At 35.4% G+C, this 24,458-nt stretch overlaps 1 protein-coding gene across 1 annotated transcript in view; it reads left to right on the top strand.

Annotated features, from left to right (window-relative positions):
- The window catches only part of LOC123523233 (uncharacterized), a 71,854-nt gene that overhangs the window by 25,275 nt on the left and 22,121 nt on the right, over positions 1 to 24,458 (top strand). The window contains exons 7-14 of the mRNA XM_053549215.1: positions 254 to 352; positions 1,705 to 1,767; positions 1,960 to 2,022; positions 4,609 to 4,671; positions 6,872 to 6,934; positions 11,389 to 11,451; positions 15,960 to 16,022; positions 23,466 to 23,594. Of these exons, the coding sequence (XP_053405190.1) occupies positions 254 to 352; positions 1,705 to 1,767; positions 1,960 to 2,022; positions 4,609 to 4,671; positions 6,872 to 6,934; positions 11,389 to 11,451; positions 15,960 to 16,022; positions 23,466 to 23,594 (606 nt within the window). The remainder of the gene's footprint in view (positions 1 to 253; positions 353 to 1,704; positions 1,768 to 1,959; positions 2,023 to 4,608; positions 4,672 to 6,871; positions 6,935 to 11,388; positions 11,452 to 15,959; positions 16,023 to 23,465; positions 23,595 to 24,458) is intronic.

The raw sequence follows: 24,458 nt of genomic DNA, 5'->3' as shown, positions 1-24,458 counted from the left end.
TCAAACCCATTACAACAACTTGAAAGAAACTAACCAAAAAACTTATATATTTTATGTTCATAAGTGTTAAAAAAAGAAATTTGCTGTCTTTTTTATAGAATATGTCTTTGGAACAAATATGTCTGTTGGTATTTACTGTATGCTTTATTTGCATGTACAATGGATATCACATCACTTATTTAAGTAAATGTCAATTACTCTTTAATTCCTGAGTACATTATTTAATCACCCTTTCTTTGAACCCTTGTTTCAGAAATGTGCTGCTGCTGAAGTGTTGTCTACTGCTACAGTTACCGTATCATCTGAAGAGGATGTCAAGGAGACATCTGAAGAGGATTCAAAAGAGGCGCAGGTAATTAACTAATAAATTAAGAGTTAGTATCTTTTAGAGGGGGAGGGGGGTGGGGGAGGCACTGTGGACTAGTGTTTGAGGTCTTTAACTTCAAATTATTTACTCTCACCAAGGAGTTTTCATTTTTAATTTACCTGTTACTGATGGTCAGTATGTTTTGAATTTTGCTTACTCCATTTAAAAATAACCTTAGGGAAGGTGTAAAACCTACCTAAATTTCTTACACAATATATAATCTAAGAGTGAAAGCAAAATAGAGAACTTTCACCGTGAGTAACTCAATTTTTTTAAAGATTTGTAACTCTACCCCTTCTGTTTCAGTAGAAAATTCTCTTTGAACACCAAGAAATTGCTTATAAGATTCATATTTTTCCATTTTTGTACAAAACATCAATAATAAGTCTTGAAAAAAGTAAAAAATTTGGTCCCAGTAGGGCTCGAACCTACCTTAAATTGATTTAGACTAACGGAATTATTTGCTTCTTAGTGACATTGTTAACTTTTTGCCTGATATATTTTTATGACCCCCGGCATCTACTGATGTGGGAGGCATATAGTGATTGTCCTGTCCGTTCGTTCATTAGTCCGTCCGTATGAGGTTAATCAAATGGGACATTTTCGTCTAGCATCAGTACCTCTTACAAGAATTACTTGATACTAATGCAGATGTAACCTGTGACCATTCTTCCTCTTTAGACACCACCTGACCTCAGTTTGACCTTGACCTTGACCTCATTTTGGACTTAGGTTGCTTAATATGGGCAATTTCTTGGTTAACCAAATGGGAACATTTTGTCTAGCATCAATACCGCTTACAAGAATGAATTGATACTAATACGGATGTAACCTGTGATCATTCCTCATCTTCAAACATCAACTGACCTCAGTTTGACCTTGACCTCATTTTGGACTTAGGTTGCTTTATATGGGCCATCTCTTGGTTAACCAAATGGGACCATTTTGTCTAGCATCAATATCGCTTACAAGAATGAATTGATACTAATACAGATGTAACCTGTGACCATTCCTCATCTGCAAACATCACATGACCTCAGTATGATCTTGACCTCATTTTGGACCTAGGTTGCTTTATATGGGCCGTCTCTTGGTTAACCAAATGGGACCGTTTTGTCTAGCATCAATATCGCTTACAAGAATGAATTGATACTAATACAGATGTAACTTGTAACCATTCCTCATCTTAAGACATCACCTGACTTCAGTTTGACCTTGACCTCATTTTGGGCATTAAGTGTTTATTGAATGCAGCTCCTTGTTTGATATATTTTTTGCCATTCCTCACTACAAACCCTTTGGGATACCAATTCCTCGATTTTGCTTGTTTTATTCAGGGTTCAGCTGCTGATGAAACACAAGTTGAGAAATCTCGTGTAAAAAAGAAACTTTTAGCAACAGTAAGTATAAAATTATCATGTTTGCTTTTTTATTCTCAGAAAACTTTGCTGAAACGTCATTAGGCATTAGCTGTTGGTTTGATCTGCTTAATTTGAATAGTCATATTTAAAAGCTATATCTGTGTATTGTGATATCCAGTGTAATATATGTAATTGTAATTGTAACACTGAGTAGTGATTTTTTTTATTCAGGGTTCAGCTGCTGATGAACCACAGTCTGAGAAATCTCATGTTAAAAGGAAAATTTTGGCAACGGTAAGTATAAAATTATCATGCTTTTTAGCTCACCCGTCGCATGGTGACAAGGTGAGCTTTTGTGATCTTCTGTCGTCAGTCTGTCCGTCCGTGCGTCAACAATTTCTTGTCTGCACAATAGAGGTTCATTTTAGGGCCCTCCATCTGCTGTTTTTACTACTGAATTTCGGCTGCTTCCCCCTTGAAATCATAGGTATTTTCCCCTAGAATGGGCTTAAAATTCCCCAGATTGTCATGGTCAAGTTGAAAAAAAGTTTGATCAAAATCTAACAAAAAATCGTCAAAGTATAGAAATTTTCTGTGTGCATGTCACCTACTACTGCTATCAAAGTGTTTCTTTAATTTGAATGACTTTTATGAGCATATTTGTACAGTGTATAATAAAATAAAAATTCCCCCTTTTAGGAAAATCGACGCTGAAATTTCTCCAATCTGATGGCTGCGGACCACTTCCCCAGAAGTAGAGTGTGGGCCCTGCATTTTCTTTTACTTAAACTTGCACACAACTCGATCATTATAAGATCTCAGTTCTTTTCTTGAACTGGCCAGTTCCGATTATGTGTTCCAGAGTTATGGCCCCTGAAATGGCCTGAATTAGCTCTTTTGACCTTGTCTGTACAATAGCCGATTCATTTATGATTTGAATTTTAATTAAACTTGCACAAAATTTGTGTCACCATAAGATCTTGGTTCCTTTCTTGAACTGGCCAGATCCCTTAATGGTTCGAGAGTTATGGCCCTTGAAAGGGCCAAAATTAGCTATTTTGACCTTGTCAGTAAAATAGCAGCTTTATGATTTGATTTCAACCAAACTTGCACACATCTTGTATCACCACAAGATATTGGATCCTTTCTTGAACTGGCCAGATTCCAGTTATGGCCCCTGATAGGGCCAGAATTAGCTATTTTGACATTGCATGCACAATAGCAGCTTCATTTATGATTTGAATTTAATCAAACTTGCACAAAACTTGTGTACCATAAGATCTTGGTTCCTTTTCTTGAACCAGTCCCCATCCCATCATGGGTTCCAGAGTAAAGGCCCCTGAAAGGGCCAAAATTAGCTATTTTGACATTGTCTGCATGACAGTGGTTTCATTTATGATTTGATTTTAACTAAACTTGCACACAAATTGTATCACCACAAGATTTTGGTTCCTTGTTTGAACTGGCCAGATTCCATCATGGGTTTCAGAGTTACGACCCCTTAAATGTCCAAAATTTGCTATTTTTGATTTTGCAGTCATATAGAGATTTCATTTATGGTTTGATTTGATACAGACTTCCAAAATATCTTCAACAAGAACAAATCTTGGATTCCATGATGAAACTGTCAGATCCAATTGTAATTTCCAGAGTAATTTTATATCTGATTACCTCCCATGATTGTAATCAAAATGGATTTACATCAGTAAGTACTGATAGGACTTATTTGAAATTTCATTATTGTCATAAGTTTGACTGAGACTATCAGGATAGTTAACTGATTTAATGTTAAATTACCTCCCTTTATTTCAAAATGAAATGGGTATATCTCCGTAACTAATGAAGATACTGATCTGAAATTTCATTTATGTCAACAGATAGACTTGGACAATCAGTGAAGATACATATTGACTGGAATTATGACATATTACCTCCCTTTATTTTTATGTAAATGAATACACTTTAGCAGCTTCTAATGAGATTGGTTTGAAACTTTATTTATGCTTCCATGGTAAGAAATAGTCATATTAGATAACTCTTGATTGAACATTTATCAATATGAATACTTTAATAATATATTGGTGTATAGGCTTGTTCTTTGTATCTTCTACATGCATACACCAATGCATTATTACTTCCTCTGATTTAAATAAGAATGGATTTATCTGGATAAGTAGATAGATAATTTGTATGGAACTTATTTGAAATTTCATTATTGTCTTTAGTTGGACTGAGGCAATCAGGGTAGATAGATATGGACTGATTTTATGTATAATTAACTCCCTTTGTTTCAAATTAAAATGGGTGTATCTCAGTAACCAATGAAGATACTGATTTGAAACGAGTTTGTGCCATCAGATGGACTCCGACAATTCGGCTTGATAACTTTTGACCGAATTTATGACAAGTTACCTCCATTTATTTTATGTAAATGAAAAAATATCTCAGCAGCATCTAAAGAGGTTGGTTTTAAATGTTATTTAAGTCTTCCAGGGTAAGGAATAGTCATGTAAGTACAAAAATGCAACATTTTAGCCCAGGGCCCTCAAACTTGTTATGGAAATTGGCCCCGACTAGGTCAAAAGGGACTGTTACAAGAAAATGTTTATCCGGATGATATTTTATGTCTGCCTATGTGCTCTATGTCAAAACTTGATCATATCATTTTGAGTAGTGGCACTCAGGTGAGCGATACAGGGCCATCATGGCCCTCTTGTTTTCTTTCCTCAGAAAACGTTTTCGAAACACCATTAGGCATTAGCTGTTGGTTTCATCTGCTTAAAAATTTGAATAGTCAAATTTAAAAGCTATATCTGTGTATTGTGATGTCTAGTGTAATATAGTTAATTCTAATTGTAACAGTAGTGTTTTTTTATTCAGTGTTCAACTGCTGATGAAACACAGTCTAATAAATCTGGTGTAAAGAGGAAAATTTTACCAACAGTAAGTACAAAATTATCATTCTTTTCTTCTTTGCTCAGAAAACTCGGCCAAAATGCTGTTAGGCGCTCGCTGTTTGTTTCAGCTGCTTATTTTGAATATTCAGATCTGTGTCTTGTGATATCCAGTAGAATACAGGTAATACTAGTTGTGACAGTAGTTTTTTAGCTTGATTATTTGAAGAATAGGCAGAGCTATCTTACTCACGTTTGGCGTCACACCTTGGTTAAATTTTTTGTACCAAACCACTTTTTATGCCCCCGAAGGGAGGCATATAGTTTTTGAACTGTCTGTCTGTCGGTCTGTCTGCAATTTTCGTGTCCGGTCCATATCTTTGTCATCGATGGATGGATTTTCAAATAACTTGGCATGAATGTGTACCACAGTAAGACGACGTGTCGCGCGCAAGACCCAGGTTCGTAGCTCAAAGGTCAAGGTCACACTTAGACATTAAAGGATAGTGCATTGATGGGCGTGTCCGGTCCATATCTTTGTCATCGATGGATGGATTTTCAAATAACTTGGCATGAATGTGTACACAGTAAGATGACGTGTCGTGCGCAAGACCCAGGTCCGTAGCTCAAAGGTCAAGGTCACACTTAGACATTAAAGGATAGTGCATTGATGGGCGTGTCCGGTCCATATCTTTGTCATCGATGGATGGATTTTCAAATAACTTGGCATAAATGTGTACCACAGTAAGACGACGTGTCGCGCGCAAGACCCAGGTCCGTAGCTCAAAGGTCAAGGTCACACTTAGACGTTAAAGGATAGTGCATTGATGTGCGTGTCCGGCCCATATCTTTGTCATCGATGGATGGATTTTCAAATAACTTGGCATGAATGTGTACCACAGTAAGACGATGTGTCGTGCGCAAGACCCAGGTCCGTAGCTCAAAGGTCAAGGTCACACTTAGATGTTAAAGGATAGTGCATTGATGGGCGTGTCCGGTCCATATTTTTGTCATCGATGGATGGATTTTCAAATAACTTGGCATGAATGTGTACCACAGTAAGACGACGTGTCACACGCAAGACCCAGGTCCATAGCTGAAAGGTCAAGGTCACACTTAGACGTTAAAGGTCATTTTTCATGATAGTGCATTGATGGGCATGTCCGGTCCATATCTTTGTCATTCATGCATGGATTTTAAAATAACTATTCATGAATGTGTGACACAGTAAGACGACATGTCGCGCGCAAGACCCAGCTCCGTAGGTCAAAGGTCCTAAACTCTTACATCGGCCATAACTATTCATTCAAAGTGCCATCGGGAACATGTGTCATCCTATGGAGACAGCTCTTGTTGACAGTCTTTTGAGATAAAGTTTTGAAACTTTCAACTCTTTGTATACCTTCACCATGTCCAACTTAAGGCAAGAGTACATAATTCTCTGAAGGATTTACATGTAGGTTGATTTAGGGACCCTTTTAACTTAGAAATCTTGGTTAATTATTTCGTACAAGTTCACATTTTGGGTAAAGTGTTTGACATATAGCTTTGAAACTTTTATCACTTGTTTATTATAATTGTCTCAATCTGTAGGCAAGAGTACATAACTCTGTCAACTATTTTGACTGAATTATGGCACTTTTTGTACTTGGAAATTGGTACAATTTTTGTACAAGTCCATGTTTTGCCAAAACTATTTGACATATAGCTTTGAAACTTTGAACACTTGTTACTCATGATTTCCATCTGTGGGCAAGAGTACATAACACGTCAACTATTTTGGCTGAACTATGACCTGTTTTGGTATGGGAAATTAGTTTAGTTTTCATACAAGTCAATGTTTTGTCAAAGCTCTTTTTGGTCTTGGAAATCAGTGAAGTTTTTCATACTAGTCTATATTATGCCTAAGCTGTTTCTTATATATGGCTTTGACACTTTGACCATTTATTTATCTTTATAGTCTACTTACCTAGGACTAAGACTTTGGCTCAGTTACGGCCTTTTTCTGGACATAGAAATTAGTCGGGTTTCGTACACCATTCAATATGTTGTCTTTTAACTGTTTGATTTATGGCTTCAAAACTTTGATGATATATGGCTTTGAACACTTGCTTACCAACATGGTCACACATTACCATATAGTGCAAGACTTGTCCAGATCCAAAAATGCAAATACATTGTTTGTCTTATATGTTCCTTTTCTTTTCTCTGAAAATCTCAGGTAACAGACAGCTCTTGTTTTTATTCAGGATTTAGGTGCTGGTAAAACACAAGTTGAGAAATCTCGTGTAAAAAGGAGAATTTTAGCAATGGTAAGAATAAAATTACAGAAAAAAACTACTAAAACCAGACCCTCCAAAAGTACCAAGTTTTTCCCTTATAAGTACAGTTAAAAAAGTACTCTGAATACCGTAATCTATGTTTGCTAAAACCCTGAAGGTTTTTCATAACCAATAAGAAATATTGTACATAAAAAATCCTGTGAAAACCGGACAGTAAGTGTCAAAATTTGTGTGTATAGATCTCTTGCTTTTTGTAAAAACATAATCTCAAGTAGGTGGCAATTGTTGTTTACCAACTTACGTTCACTTATGTTACCTAAGTAAGTCTGATAAGCATAAATTTTGTCCTGTGTGTTTGTATTTTGTATATTTTCTATAAAGGATAAGTTTAAAAAGTGCAAAAAAGTTTAATGTAATAGGAAGAAGTTAATTTGATCTATTGGTATATAGGGGATTTTTATTTAGGGCTGTCATTGATTGGGCCTTCCTGTAAATGCTATTTTTGTTTTATTGCCTACTTTTCATATTTCTGTTTGATTGTGTTGTATTTGTATTTTTGAAATAAAAGAAATAAAAAAAAATCAATAACATCTTTCATTTTTATTTTGCTTTCACTCCTTTTTTGCATTTATCCAAATTTACAACTTTGTGAACTTAAGTTGTTTTTAGGGTCTGAGTGTTTATTTGGATAGTTTTTTCCTCTGTAAAATATAGATTTTTGAAAATGGTAATCGACAGTCGATCGGCAAAAGTATATCGTTTCTATCGATGACAGCCCTATGTTTATTATATTTTTATTTACATCTTTTTTTTTTTTAAGTGAAAAATTCTTATTCTTATTAATTATTATTTATACTGTTATCAATTAATAAATACTAATATTCACATGATGCATGCTCCTTGATTTATAGGAGCTAGACTAGGTCCCAACGATAAGTGAAACATTCTTTTCATTATAAAGTTCATTTTAAGCAATGTCTTTTCTCGTTTAAAAATAATTAAGTTTTATTATATAACAGAGACGTACAAAGCAGATTTGTGAAAAGAAAAACCTACCAGACATTGAATGTGACACAGTGAGATGAAATAAATGATAAATCCTCTCAGAAATTTGTGCAAAATCCTCTGAAAACTCAAATCTTCTGAAAACTGGTGTTTTGACTTGGTCTTGACAGGGTCTTGTTTTAGGAGTTTCTACTGTATTAGGCTTTTTTCTTTGCTCTTACTACATGTACATGTGCAATATTATCTTTATTGAGTACTTATACAATTACTTCTACAATTCCCACCCATTGCAAATGATATAAACCATAATCATGATTAAAACTCCCCTTGAAATGGACAGGTACATCCATACACATCTCCGTCGTTAGAATATTTTAGCTGACGGTAAGTGTTAGTGAATGTTCATCCATCATATGTCTCTTGGCTAATTCTTGTGAACACGATAGAGACCATATTTTGCTATCAATTTTAAGTAAACTTGTACACCACTTGTATTGGCATAATATCTCAATTGTTTTCCAAAACTGGCAATATTCCATCATGGGTTCTAGAGATATGGACCGTTAAAGGGCAAAAGTTTGCTATTTTGGCTTCTGAACACAATAAGAGACCACATTTCGCGATCAACTGTAATCAGACTTGCACATTTTTTTACTTGGCATATCTGGGTTCCTTTTGAAAATTGGCCAGATGCCATCATGGGTTCTAGAGTTAAGGCACCTTAAAAGGCCAAAGTTTGCTATTTTTGGCTTGTGAACATGATAGAGACCACATTTTGCAGTTGATTTTAATTACTCTAAAACGCAACATTTATTGGCATAATATATAGGTTTTGTTTGAGAATTTGCCGTATCCCATCATGGATTCAAGAGTCATGGCCACTAAAGGGCCAAAATTTGCTATTTTGGCATTTGCAGCCATACAGAGACTTAAGTTCTGGTTTTATTTTATACAATCTTGCAAAATATCTTTACCAACAATAACTCTCAAATTCCTTTATCAATCTGTCAAATCCATTCATTTGTTCAGGAGTTACAGCCCTTATTGACCCCTGAAAGAGCCAAAATTTATTAATTTTTACCTTGTGAACATGAGAGAAGTGATAATGTTTATTTAATTGAACCAAACTTACAAACAAGTTAAGTAACAATAAGATCTCTGTTTCTGAATGCCTGCAAGCTTAGCTCAGTAGGTAAGAGTATTGGTCTACGGATCGCTGGGTCGCGAGTTCGATCCTTGGGCGGTGCGTATGTTCTCCGTGACTATTTGATAAACAACATTGTGTTTGAAATCATTAGTCCTCCACATCTGATGATTCATTTGGGGAAGTTGGCAGTTACTTGCGGAGAACAGGTTTGTACTTGTACAGAATCCAGGAAAACTGGTTAGGTTAACTGCCCGCCGTTACATGACTGAAATACTGTTGAAAAACGGCGTTAATCCCAAAACAAACAATCAAACATATTAAGTGGTTGAGTTTGATCCGCGGGCAGGATGTATGTTCTCCGTGACTATTTGTTAAACGATATTGTGTCTGAAATCATTCAGTCCTCCAACTCAGATTCATGTGGGGAAATTGGCAGTTTCTTGTTGAGAACAGGTTTGTACTGGTACTGAATCAAGGAACACTGGTTAGGTTAACTCACGGATGGTAAACGCGCAATCCAATTCCCACTAGGAATACGCTTCAGATGGGTTGCGCGACTTCTGGTGCTGGTGTTGCGCATCAATATATACAAATTCGAGGTAGGTGGGATTTTGTTTTTTGTAAATAATGACACATTTGCGAGTGTTTTCGAAAAAAAGCAAAATGCTATTCAACACAAAATTGAATAAGTATCATATGTGTGAAATACTAACTTATTAATTTAAGAATCAGCTCTGTTATCACGAAAACTGCTGGCTCGAGCTGTCAAAAAAGTATGGAATCATGAAAAATGCGATTTTTCTAACTCTGGTGCCTTCTTTCTGGAAATGTGACACTTCTAATGATCAAACACATGTAAAACAGTCATGAATATTGCATACACTTGAATGAAATGTTGCTTTTAGGGGAAAGATTGGCAAAAAACATTCGGGAATGGAGTTGCGCCCCGGGAATGGAGTTGCGCGTATACAATATATACATTATGATGTATACGAGCAACTCTATTCCCAGTGCACAACCCCATTCCCGATGATTTTTTTTGTCAATTATGTCCCCGTAAGCAGGATTTGAAACAAATGATTTTGATATTCGTTACTTCATAACGGTTGAGTTATCATAAAAAGCATCAGATGTCCTCAGATTAGGCATATGAAGTCCGAAACTGAAACTTTTTGTTGATTTCATACTTTTTTCACGCTTCGTGTCGCCAGAGTTTTTGTGATAATAGAGCCAAATTATAAATTACAAACCAGATATTTTACATATATGATGTATAATCATATTTGTGTCAAATAGCATTTTCCTATTTTCGAGAAAAAATATTCTTGTCTTATACTAAGCAAAGTCATAACTTCACATACCTCAATTTCGTCTTTTTTATGCGCAACACCAGCACCGGACTTCGCGCAACCCATTTAAGCGTATTTTCAGCGGGAAATGGATTGCGCGTTTACCACCCGTGAACTGCCCGTCGTTACATGACTGGAATACTGTCGAAAAAAGATGTTAAGCCCAAAACAAAACAAAATCCTGCTCCTTTCAAAACTGGTTAGATTCCATCATGAGTTCTAGATTTCTGCCCCTAGAAGGCACAAAATTTTCTATTTTGGCCCTTTCAGCCTTACAGAGGTTTCATTTATGCTTAGTTTTGGTACAAACTTGCACAGAATGGTTTTCTTGATGATATCTGGTCCTGGATCAAATTGGGTCATGTTGGGACAAAAACTAAGTCATCAGGTGTAAAAAAAAGGAAGAAGCTTGTTAAGAACCTAGAAGCAACATTTATGAGCCTTATTTTCATGAAACTTGGTTAGAATGTTTATCTTGATGATTCATAGGCCAAGATGGAAACTGGGTCATATGGGGTCAAATAATAGGTGACATGATCAAATAAAAGAAAAATCTTGTTAACACTCTTGAGGCCACATTTATAATACTATCTTTATGAAACTTGGTCAGAATGTTTATCTTGATTATTTCTAGGCCAAGTTTGAAAATTGATCATATGGGGTCAAAAACAAAATCATCCGCTTGAATTAAAGGAAAAGCTTATTAACACTGTGATCAATATCAATGACCCTATCTTTATGAAATTTTGTATGAATGTCTCACTTGATGATTCCCCTGCCAAGTTCAAAACTGTGTAATGCGGGGTCAAAATAAGGTAAACACTAAGAACAAACGAAAGGCTTTTTCACGCTGAAGATGCCACATTTATGCTCTATCTTCATGAAACTTGATCAAAATGTTTATCTTCATGGTTCAAAGACTAAGTTTATCAGTCGAGCAATATGGCATCATCAAGACCCGCTTGTATATGCTTTTACTTCAGAAAACCCATTCAGACACTCATTCATCAGAAGAGGACTCAAGTGATGATTCCATGGAGACTAAGGTTGGTTTCAATGTAGATTGCTACAAATGTTGCATGCATGCCAGTAGACTGTAATGATTATTGTAGCTTTTGTAATATACCGATAATTCTATCACGACCAGCAAATAACTTAAATACACATAAGAAATTATCAGTCAATCTTTATTTTGCAATAACCCATGTGCATGCAAAGTAGTGACATCATCCTCTATGCATTAATGATCAAGGTGCATGGCATGAAGTGTAGATCATTTTCTAAAAAGTTAGGTTTTGGAACTTTGACCACTTGTTTATTATCAGTCTACATTTGAAGGCTAGACTACATAACTAGAACAAGAACTTCAGTTCAGTTATGACTCTTCTTGGACATAGAAATTAGTAAAGTTTCACATACCATTCCATATTTCATTTGATTTGGCTTTGAAAATTTGAACACTTGCTTACCATCATGGTCACACTTTGCCTTATAGTGCAAGACTGTCCAAATTCACAAATACATTGTCTTTACTATTCTTTTTTCTTTGTCTGAAAATGTTTTACAATGTTAACTTTAGACATTATACTTCTATGATACTATCCATTGTTTGAATAGATGAGCACGCTGTCAACAGACAGCTCTTGTTAATTGTATGTAATAGGACATCCAGTTAAAGAGTGGTTAAGACTACTGATTTCGAATCAGTTTTATAGTCAGTTATGTAGAGTTGACCCTCACTCGTGGCATTAACCTATCATTTAATGGCATATAGCTTTGAAACTTCTTTTTCTAGGTCAATTACCAACCTCACTAGGTCAAGTTTCATAACTCTGACATGTATTTTGAGCAAATTATGCCCCTTTTGCAATTGGAAAATCCTGGTTACAGTTTTACATGCAATTTACTTTCTCTAAAACTAATACAGATGAAAATGAAACTTAACATGTCTTTGGGATAGCTTCAAGTCCCATAACTCTGACAGGCTTTTTTTGGCCAGATTATGCCCCCTTTTCGAATTAGAAATCATAGATAAGGTGTTGCGTGCAAGTACCTACAACTATTACTAAAAGGCATATAGATTTGAAACATTTTTTTTTTTCTTTTTTTTTTTAGATCAATAAACAACCACTTTCCAAGGGTCAACTCCCATAACTCTAACATGTATTTTTGCCAAATTATTCCCCCTTTTAGACTGAGAAAATCCTGGTTAAAGTTTTACATGCAAATTACTATCTTCAATACAAAGGCAGATACTGAATTGAAACTTTACATGTCTTCAGGGTTATAAAACTAGTTTCTAGATTAATTACCAAACTCACTGGGTCAAGTTTCATAACTCTGACATGTGTTTTGGGCAAATTATGCCCCCTTTTTGACTTAGAAAGTCTTTGTTAAGGTTTTATATGCAAGTTGCATTCTCCAAAACTAATGCAGATATTGAATTGAAACTTCACAATCATGTGTCTTTGGGGTTATAAAACTATTTGATAGCATCAAGTTACATAACACAGATCTGAATTCCCCCCCCCCCCCCCCCATTTTGGACTTAAAAAATCCTGGTTAAAGTTTTGTGTGCTAGTTCATACAGCTATAACTTAAAGGCATATAGATATAAAACTTTTTCTTTCTTTTTCTATATCAATTACCAACCTCATTGGATCAAGTCTCAAAACTCTAACATGTATTTTGGGCAAGTTATGCCCTCTTTTTGACCTAGATAATTCTGGTTAAAGTTTGCGTATTTAGGTAAGAACTACCAAATCATACTGAATAACACTACCTAAATAACGGACTGTTATTAAAAGTAATGAAACATCACTCACTACAAACTTCAGGTAGCGCACAGTATTATGGCATTTTAAACTGGAAAGAAAACTATCATAAAATTAAAGTTGCTTTTCATGGAATCGCAAGCAATCTTATCATTTGTCTGTATTTTTTTATGGTTTCAGACTATGCAAATAGCAGTTATTTTATTTTAATTCCATTTTGTTACTTTGTAATCACTTATTTTCCTCGAAGTATCGAAACCTATTTTAACAACATTAAATTGAAAGTAGACTATTCTGTCTGGAATTTCCAGTACATCAAAAAATACCTGGAAGTAAACAATCAGAATAGGCGATTTCGAGCAGTAGTTCAAAGATTTCGGTAAGATAAATTAAACGTTACATATATGTTTTGGTTCACATAGCATAAATTTATTTTCCATATTGTTTGAAAAAGTCTGTAATAGATACTGCTTTTTTATAACTGCTTAGTGTCATCGATGATAGAAAATAGTTTACCATTGAAATTTTTGAAGGTGAGTGAGTGAGTTTGATTTTACAGCAAATGGACACAAAATGGTCATGTATCGCCAAGGTACGCTAAATTTAACAATTATCAGTGTTTCTCTTTTGAAACCAGAATTATTTGACCATATACAAGTAGAATTATTTTTTCTATAACAAAATTTAATTACAATGTGGAATGCAGCTTTAAGTAAAAACACTAAGTTAACAATTTAGTCAGTGACTCCTTGTTTGTCGAGTGGTTACGGTATTTCTTTTTTATTATTAAATCTGTATTTATAGTCCTTTCCATTGGTCCAGATGTAGTCACATGATCAATGATAAAAAGACATATTGACTCGAAGGCGCAGCCAAAAACACATATTGACCGCCAGCTGTGACGTGATCACGGTTTGACGTCAAAACAATGTGACATATTACACAATTTACCACGAAAAAATGACCAAAGGCTGCAGATATTTGTATTTAATGTTTATACTTAAAAGTAGGCTGGATGTAATAATAAAACAATTGTTGCCTTTTAAGTTTGGTCAATATGTGGATTTATCGCCCTGATAAAAGCTGTATCAACCTCGGGCTGCGCCCTCGGTCGTTATTACTTTTATCAGGTTGATAAATTTGCCTGAGGTTGATATCGCTTTTATCAGGTCGATAAATCCACATATTGACCTCACTAAAAGGCAGTAATCGTATGATATCTTTTAGTCAGGAGTTTGATTCCCAAATATTTGTTTTTAGTTTGCATTACATACTTTGTATAAGTTTTGTGTTTCTGGTTTCTAATTTATTGTTTTGTTTCTTATTTTCGTATAAAATTGGAAGTATCTATAAATCAGTCAAACCTCAAATTAAAGCCGGGCAATGCTTGTATTAAAGTAAAGTGTAAGATTGCTATATAACTAATCCCTATAGGTTTGAAAATATCAGAGGAAAGCTAAGAAAATATTAGATCATATTAAAGGTTAAGACATAAGTATGTGGTCAGTTGTGACATATAATTTTAGTGGACATATTAGAACTAGATTTACTAACTTGTTTGTCTTCATTGAATTGTAGTCAAGAAAAAATTAAAGACAAACTTAAACGGTCTGGGAATCAAAGTCACAACAAAAAAATATACCGGTAATAGGAATACTGTAACTGCTCAAGGCCAACCTGAAATCACTGACTGTGTTGTTAACATATCAGTTGTACTGGACTTCATTTTATGTTAATGTTTTGTTTATTTATATGTCAAAATGTCACAGTAGTGTGCGATACCTACATCTATGCGCTCTTTTGAAAATCACATGATTTTTGCTGACGGGAATTCCATTTTTATGCCCCCACTTTGGGGGGGGGGGGGCATATAGATTTGCCCTTGTCCGTCCGTCCGTCCGTACTTCCGTGAATGTTGTGTCGCGTCTAGCTCCAAGTATTTGACGTAGAGTCACAAAACTTTACTGTACAGGAATGTTGGTCAGCATAGGTAGTTGCGCACCTGGGGTTTCGCGTCCGAATTCATTCAGTCATGTAGAAGTTATGGCCCCTTACTTTGTAAAAATTGGTCATTTTAGTGTTGTGTCGCGCCTAGTTCCAAAAGTATATGACTTAGAGTCACAAAACTTTACAGGAATGTTGTCATGTAGTGGGGGCATCTGTGTCCCATGGACACATTTCTAGTTTTTTGTATAAACCGGGAAACACTTTTCAGAAATTGTAGCATCCACTAAGCACAATAGAGAGAGCGATGGTCTATAGATCTATAGACCTCAAATATTTTCAAAGTCTATGGCATTTTGCATAGTTGTTTACCCCCATGACCCCTGTCTGTAAACAAGAGCAGACAACTCTTTCAAGTATTTTGACTGAATTATGGCCCTTTCCGAATTAGAAAATGCTTACTGTAATGTTAAAGTTTTACTTATAGCTTATATTATACTATCAAGCACTGAGAATAGTCGAGCGTCAACTGACAGCTCTTGTTAAAATCTGACACCACGATGTGTGGGTTAGTTGCTTTAAAATTAGTTCATACAACTAGGAAAGGATTTCTAATCAATGTTATTTATTTTTGACTTTATTACCTGATCTTTTACACTTGTCTTTGTATCTCATATTACCCAGGTGAGTGATCCAAGGTTGACATGACTCTCTTGTACTGATGATACTGTTGATTTCTTTTTCATTTCAAATGAGATAGTAAAAACAGATACAATATTTCTTTTTTTATTGTCCGTAATATAAAATACTATTTTGCTGATTTTTGATTATTTCAGAAACATGAACCTTCAGAAGTATTTGTTGATGATTGGTGGACGAAAAACTTGGAGACGATAAAGGTAAACTTTACACTAGTACTTATGAAATTGCTTTTAATTTACCACTCATAGTTGCTGAGTAGGTTGGAAAAACAAATGAATTTTAACTTTGATAAAGGTGCATTAATACGGTTACACAGTCTCAGTTGTATTTGTGCCAGTAACTTCTGATTTAGATGGCCTACCCACTTAATTTATTAAAGATTTAATACGATCATTATATGTATAACCTTTAACACATTTTTAGCTCACCTGTCACATAGTGACAGGGTGAGCTTTTGTGATCGCCCTTCGTCCGTCGTCCGTCCACAATTTCTTGTCTGCATGATAGTGGTTTCATTTATGATTTTATTTTAACCAAACTTGCACACAACTTGTATCACCATAAGATCTTGGCTGATTTCTTGAACTGGCCAGATCCCGTTATGGCTTCTGAAAGGGCCAAAATTAGCTATTTTGACCTTGTCTGCACAATAGCAACTTTATTTATGATTTGATTTTTACCAAACTTGCACACAATTTGTATCACCATAAGATCTTGGTTCCTTTCTTGAATTGCCAGATTCCATTATGGGTTCCAGAGTTATGGCCCCTGAAAGGGCCAAAATTATCTATTTTGACCTTGTCTGCACAATAGCAGCTTCATTTATGATTTGAATTTAATCAAACTTGCACAGAAACTTGTGACACCATAAGATCTTGGTTCCTTTCTTGAATTGGCCAGATCCCATAATGGGTTCCAGAGTTATGGCCCCTGAAAGGGCCAAAATTAGCTATTCTGACTTTCTGCACAATAGCAGCTTCATTTATGATTTGATTTTAACCAAACTTGCACACAACTTGTATCACCATAAGATCCCGATTCCTTTTTATATGCCCTCGTATTATGTTATCGCCTCTGTGTCCGTCTGTCTGTCTGTCTGTTGGTTAGCAATTTCCCTGCCGCTCTGTAACTCTTGAATCCCTTGTAGGATTTCAGAGAAACCTGACACAAATGTTCACCTCATCCAAACGATGTGCAGAGCGCATGTTTTGGATGGCTCACTTCAAGGTCAAGGTCACATTTAGGGGTCAAAGGTCATATGGTGTGTATATTGCTATGCATTTGCATTGCATTGCAGTGCTCTTGTTTTTATTTGGCAGATCTCCTTTACCCTTTTGTTATAAAAAATTTGCATTCTGCGCAAGTGTTTACATATTTACAGCCCCAAAATGAAAATTCAAATGACGTCAGCGTGAAAAAACAAATCAGATATTTACGCACATTTCATGGAAATTTATTGACATTGCGGGAAAATGTATTTATTTATTAGTTGTTGATTCAAATCACTCTGTGTCCGTCGTCCTTCTGTTCGTTAACAATTTCTCGTTATCGTGTCTCCTCAGAAACTACCAGGGGGATTTTGACCAAACTTGGTCAGAATGATGTATTGGCACCCTAGTTGTGTCTCCCTGCAGGCTGGTTCAACAATTTTTGAGTGAGTTATGGCCCTTTGTTTATTTCTATAATTTACATAGAATTATGTAGGGAAAAAGTTTTGAAAATCTTTTTGTCCAAAACCACAGAGCCTAGGGCTCTGATATTTGGTATGAAGCATCGTCTAGTGGTCCTCTACCAAGCTGATTCAAATTATTTCCCTGGGGTCTAATATGCCCCCACGCTGGGGGGTCACATGGTTTATATAGACTTATATAAGGAAAAACTTTGAAAAACCTCTTGTCCAAACCCACAGGACCTAGGGTTTTGATATTTTGTATGTGACATCATCTAGTGGTCTTCTACTTGAAAATTGTTCAAATTATCACCCTAGGGTCAAATATGGCCCCACCCCGGGGGCACATGGTTTACATTGACTTATATAGGGAAAATCTTTGAAAATCTTCTTGTCCAAAACACAAAGCCTAGGGCTTTGATATTTGTAATGTAGCAGTATCTAGTGGTTCTCTACCAAGTTTGTTCAAATTATCCCTCTAGGGTCAAATATGGCCACACCCTGGGGGGTCACATGGTTCATATAGACTTGTATAGGGAAAAGCTTTTAAAATATTCTTGTCAGTAACCTTCAACATTCAAATTTGGACCACATGTATGATTTTTAGTGGCAAGATGAACTTTGACACGAGTTGACCTTGATTTTGTCATAGTGACCTACTTTCACATTTCTGTAGCTACAGCCACATTCATAGTTTTGTGCACCGAAAAAAAAACTTTGACCTTGACATCGACCTAGTGACCTACTTCCACATTTTTGAAGGTACAGGCTTCAAATTTGGACCACATGCAGAGTTTCATGTTCCAAAATGAAATTTGACCTTGATTTTTTACCTATAGAGATCTAGACCTACTTTCACATTTCTCAAGCTACAGCCTTCAACTTTGGACCACATGCACAGTGTTGTGTACGGAAATGAAATTTGACCTTGAGCTAGTCAGTAAGTCCTGAAATTTGGAACACTCAAAAATGGCACATTGGTGGGCGCCAAGATCACTCTGTGATCTCTTGGGGTTTTTTTTTGTTTAATGCTAGAATAACGTTAGCGCATGTTCCTTTTGCGTGATAACATCATCAGAATCCTTTTTGACACATTGATGCCCTACAGGCTCAGGCATCAACCAATCCTTCACGATTTTGCGCGATATAACATGACAAAGACAGACATAATCCCTTCCTTTCCACTATTGCCTATAAACAGTTGCAGTAAACAGTGTCTGCAGCATGTATTTCATGCTCTGACACCTCAGCACAAAGTGCTCATGGTAAGGTATTGTGATCACGTTGTGTCTGTCGTCAGTGAATGCATCCGTCTGTCCGTGCGTCGTCTGTTGTCAACATTTGTGTTTAAACAACATTTCCTCCAAAACCAACATAACCAAAGAATGGATTTTGATGAAACTTGGCAGTGATGTTCTTTGGGTGTCCTTTTATTGAAGTTGTTCTAATGGTTCAGCTTGGTTGCACGTAGGGGCTGCCAGAGCTAAAACTAGAAAAAAACTTCAAAGACATCTCCTCCTAAACCGATGGTCCAATTTTAGAATAATTGCACATAAATGGCCCTAATGTCACCCTCTATGAAGATTGCTCAAATTATGCTGATAAAATGGTCCTTATGTCACCCTCTGTGAAGATTGTTCAAATTATACTGATAAGTAAAAAAAATATGGCTGCCAGAGGGCGTGGTCACTTTTCCCTATATGTTTATAGTGGAAACTTTAAAAACCTTCTTGTATGAAACTGCTAGTTCGATTTTAAAATAATGTTACACAAATGGTCCTTGTGTGTCCCTCTACCAAGATTGTTTTTGATTATTTTGATTTGTCAAAAAAAAATGGCCGCTAGAGGGCATGGTCTCTTTTCCCTACAGTATAGTGGAAACTTTAGATTTTTTTGTGTGAAACTGCTGGCCTGACGTTACAATAATTTTACACAAATGGTTCTTGTGTGACTGTCTACCAAGATTGTTCAAGTTATTCCTATTCATGAAAAAACATAACTGCCTCGGGGCGTTGTTACTTCTGTTCTCTGAATCAATAATAGCCAGAGCCTTGATATTTGGTATGTGATATCAGATTTGTAATGTCTACCATAATTGTTCACAAGTGTGTGTGACATGTATATAATATAGGCTAACATAGAATATACCTAGCTAAAGTTAAACACACTTGAAGCCTTGTACACAGGTGAGTGCTTTAGGGTCAGTGACCCTTTTGTTATAGCTTGTCTACTTTTTTTGAAAAGAAAAAGATCTGTTGTTTTTACCTTGTTACTATTCCTTGTTACTTTTATTTCTTACACCTTGTTAATATTGTTTCTCTGTTTTTAAGCTCATTTGAGCATAGGCACATAGTGAGCTTTTGTGACTGCTCAATGTGCGTTGTCTGTCTGTCAAAATTTTCAAATAAATCTTCTCCTAGAAAACAACTGGGCAGAATTATACCAAATTTCACAAGAATGATCCTTGGGTGGACTCCTTTCAAATTTGTCTTTTTCCCAAAATTAGTGCAAAAATCCACATTCTACATTCTCCAAAAAATAATTCGTCAAAATTGCACAAACATTTACCAAATTGTGGACAATTTTGTAATGGAAACTGTATGTTAAAGAGATTGTACAATGTGGAACAAGTGTATTGAGGGTTCAATGCAATCAGGGCGTAACTACATTTTTGAAAACTTTACAAGAAATAAACTATTTTGTTTTCTTCTGTGTTCAGTCACATACAGATTTACCAAAGTTTTTCACTTAATATTAGACATGTTATATGATTTTAAAACATTTAACTTAAGCCCTTATTGCAGGAAATTTTCTGTTGAAGTTGGTAAAATTGTGTCATGCAACATTGCAGTATGTACAAAAAAGTAAATACAACTAAAGCATACTAGCACTTCTGTACTCATTTTAAATGAAACATGTAAGAAAATAATTGAAACTGAAGAATGTAACAGCCTATTTTAAAGTATCAGACTTGCAGCAAGATTTTTTCATGTAAATCCAGAGAGATAGTATTTGCAAAATGGGCAAAAGCGTTCTTTTGCAGTAAAATTTCAATTAAAGTTTCTGATGATTTTTTTTCTTCACGTAAAATGGTATTACTATACAACATAATACAATTATAAAAAAAAAAAATTCTGTCTGCATTTTCTTTAATTAACCTGAATATTACACATCTCATTTTTTTTCATCCAGACCTGAATGAATATCTTTCTATTTGGCACTATATTTAATAAAGGGAAAACAACAACAAAAAAAGACTTTTAAATAGCAAAACAGTAATATAGGGAGTCTGTCAAATAGGACAAATGAAATCTGTCAGCCACTCTGTTTCTTAAATTTCAGTCTTGCAAGCTTTATCAAAGACAAATAACATTAATTGTATATCTGTATAAAATGAAAACACCACAAAATACAGGACATGACACAGGAGATGGCATCAGTTACCACAGTACAGTAACAGCATCTTTGCTGTATGTTATAACATGCCAATTCTCCTTGCCTATTCAATTAATAAACTGAAACGGGGAGCGGTGGTCTAGTGGATAAGGTGTCGACCGCTCAGTCATGGGTCGTGGGTTTGAGCCCCACTGGTATTATATAATATATGACACCAGTATTGGATTTTCCAGAAGCAGATGCAAGACTGGTTACAGTAAGCTTGAAGCTTTCATCACAATTTTATGGAGCTAAAACAAATTAGTATAAACTACTAATAAACTGAAAACTAGATGTATGTATAAAGGACACAGGTACCCTCACCTCCTGTCACTGTACATCATGGTTCCATGACTGAGTGAAATATCTTAGATACATGCAACACAGTTAAATGTTTCATCACTTTAATGTGTATTTTTCGCTAAGTCAAAGACCATAACTCCTGACTGGCTGAATGAAATCCCAAACAGAACACCCAAATGTACCAGTTCACATGCTATAACAATCCCCTGATGTTTTCTGACTCTAATTCAAATACTTCTTGAGATACAGGCAACACAAACTTGTTTGCCTTTTATGCATTTTTTTACTTAATCAAGGCCCATAACACTGGTATGACCGAAAGAAATCCTGAATGAAACCCTAGGTGCACAAATTTACATGCTGAAAAATATTCCTATTATGTTTCATCGTCTTTGACCCGTGGTCATATACATTTTAAGATAAGTGTGACACAAACTTTTATTTTATGCAATTTTTTTTATTAAGTGAAGGGCCATAACTCTGGTCTAGGTGAATAAAATCACAAACAAAACACCAGGCACAGAACTCCAAGTGCTGAATAATAATCCTGTAATGTTTCATAATCTCTAAGGTCAAATATTTTCTGAGTTACTGTGATGTGACACAGACTTAAAATAAATTGTTGGTCAGCTGTGAGAGATCCAAATTAAAATACCAGCTAGTGCACAATTTCATTTAATGGAGCTTGATGACACTTTGTAAAATACTTTTTTTGAGATATGCACAACATAAATTTGGACGAAAATACAAGGGCAACTCAAAGTGCCCCCATTTAACCCTTGCTCAAAAAAAATTTGTATGGTTCAAAAATCACACATTGCCTGTAACAGTGTTAACACCAAAAGAATCTGTATAATTGCAGATTTAGCATGCCTATCATTTGACATATTCCACATGAGCGCAATGCAAAAACCACAAATTGGTTTATAAGTAAACAAGTAAATATAAGAATATAAAAACTCCCAGGAAATTTGCTGAAATGGCATAGAACATATGTGGTAAGTACGGATATACAAAACAAGAGCACAGTAGGTGCAGATGCTCGTCTGATTTTATTGTCTCTGTATAATAGAAATATTTTTGCGAGAGACTGCAGAAACGCAGAAATATTTCCCCTGTAGAAATAACCTGCTATATGGTAGTTGCTGCTTTGTCCATTTGTCCATCCGTCACACTTTTTCCGGAGTATAACTATATAAAATTTCATTGAAACGTCACATATTTATAGAGGCCATTGAGACAAAGTGCAGTGTCAAAAATTCATAACTCTATATTACCTAGCTTTAAGCTTGACTATTCGAAGTATAGGGGAGCTATCCTACTCGTCCCGGCATTAGCGTGAGCGTTAGTATCACACAAATGTTAAGGTTTGCGTAACATCCCAAATACTTTCAAAATCCATTGAGATATTGCTTTCATATTTTGCAAATTTGTTTACCATCATGACCCCATTCTGTAAACATGAGCAGACAACTCTTTCAAGTATTTTGACTGAATTATGGCCCTTCCCGAATTAGAAAATGCTTACTGTAATGTTAAAGTTTCACTCATAGCTTATATTATACTATCAAGCACTGAGAATAGTCGAGCGTGCTGTCAACTGACAGCTCTTGTTTAATTATCTCATGTTATGATACATAATAAGACTTTGTTGTAGCATTACTTGAAAAGTATTAATGGCATTTGACTGAAACTTAACGTAATCATAGAGGTCATTGAGACAAAGTGCAGTTTCACCTAGTTTTTGAATTATCTCCCTTTAGTATACAAAATAAGGCTTGTAGTAAAAGTAATTTTAAAATGTCCTGGTACTGGTACACACTTGTTTATAAGAGGAAAACTTTAAAGGACCATTATGTATTATGTAAAGAACAAAGCATCTGTCCAGTTAGAGAACATGCATACTCACATGGATAGAAAATCAGTTCTAAGAATGCACATGACATTATGCCATCAGTGCCATAAAAATAGGTAATAAGAATTGATACTACAAGTCTTGTTGCTGTAGTAATAAATTATCAAACCCATTACAACAACTTGAAAGAAACTAACCAAAAACTTATATATTTTATGGTCATAAGTGTTAAAAAAAGAAATTGGCTGTCAGAAGATGTCTTTGGAACAAATATGTCTGTTGGTATTTACTGTATGACTGTAGTTGGAGCTTTATTTGCATGTACAATGGATATCACATCACTTATTACAGTAAATGTCAATTACTCTTTAATTCCAGAGTACATTATTTAATCACCCTTTCTTTCAACCCTTGTTTCAGAAATGTGCTGCTGCTGAAGTGTTGTCTACTGCTACAGTTACCGTATCATCTGAAGAGGATGTCAAGGAGACATCAAAAGAGGCGCAGGTAATTATCTAATAAATTAACAGTTAGTATCTTTTTTGGGGGGGGGGGGGGGGGGCGTGAGGCACTGTGGACTAGAGTTTGAGGTCTTTAACTTCAAATTATTTACTCTCACCAAGGAGTTTTCGTTTTTAGCTCGACTATACAAAGTATAAGGAGAGCTATCCTACTCGCATCGGCGTCTTTCCGCGTCCCCACCTTGGTTAAAGTTTTGGTGCACTTCCTCTTTTTTCAACTTATCTCTGTAACTACTTGATGGATTTGATTCAACTTCAAATACTTATTCCTCATCATCATCCACATCATCTGACATAAGGGCCATAACTCTGGCACCAATATTTCTTGAATTATCCCCCCTTTTCACTTAGATTTTCTGGTTAAAGTTTTGATGCACTTTCACTCTATCTCATTACTGAATGGGTTTGATTCAAACTTAAAATAGTTGTTCAGCATCATCACCCACATCATATGACACAAGTTGCATAACTCTGGCACCATTTTTTCATGAATTATTCCCCCCCTTTTACTTAGAATTTCAGGTTAAAGTTTTGGTGCACTTTCACTCTACATCTGTTATTACTGAATGGATTTGATTCAAACTTTAAATAGTTGTTCAGCATCATCACCCACATCATATGCCACAAGATGCATAACTCTTGCACAATTTTTCATGATTTATTCCCCTTTTTACTTAGAATTTCAGGTTAAAGTTTTATGCACTTTCACTCTATTTCTGTTATTACTGAATGGATCTGATTCAAACTTAAACAATTGTTCAACATCATTACCCTTATCATATGACACAAGGTGCATAACTCTGGGACCAATTTTTCATGAATTATTTCCCCTTTTTACTTAGAATTTTAG

This window comes from Mercenaria mercenaria, chromosome 8 (genome assembly GCF_021730395.1).
Source record: "Mercenaria mercenaria strain notata chromosome 8, MADL_Memer_1, whole genome shotgun sequence".
In the NCBI taxonomy this organism is placed as follows: domain Eukaryota; kingdom Metazoa; phylum Mollusca; class Bivalvia; order Venerida; family Veneridae; genus Mercenaria; species Mercenaria mercenaria.
Note: the sequence above shows the minus strand (reverse complement) of the source record. Positions and strands in the feature narration are given on the sequence as shown.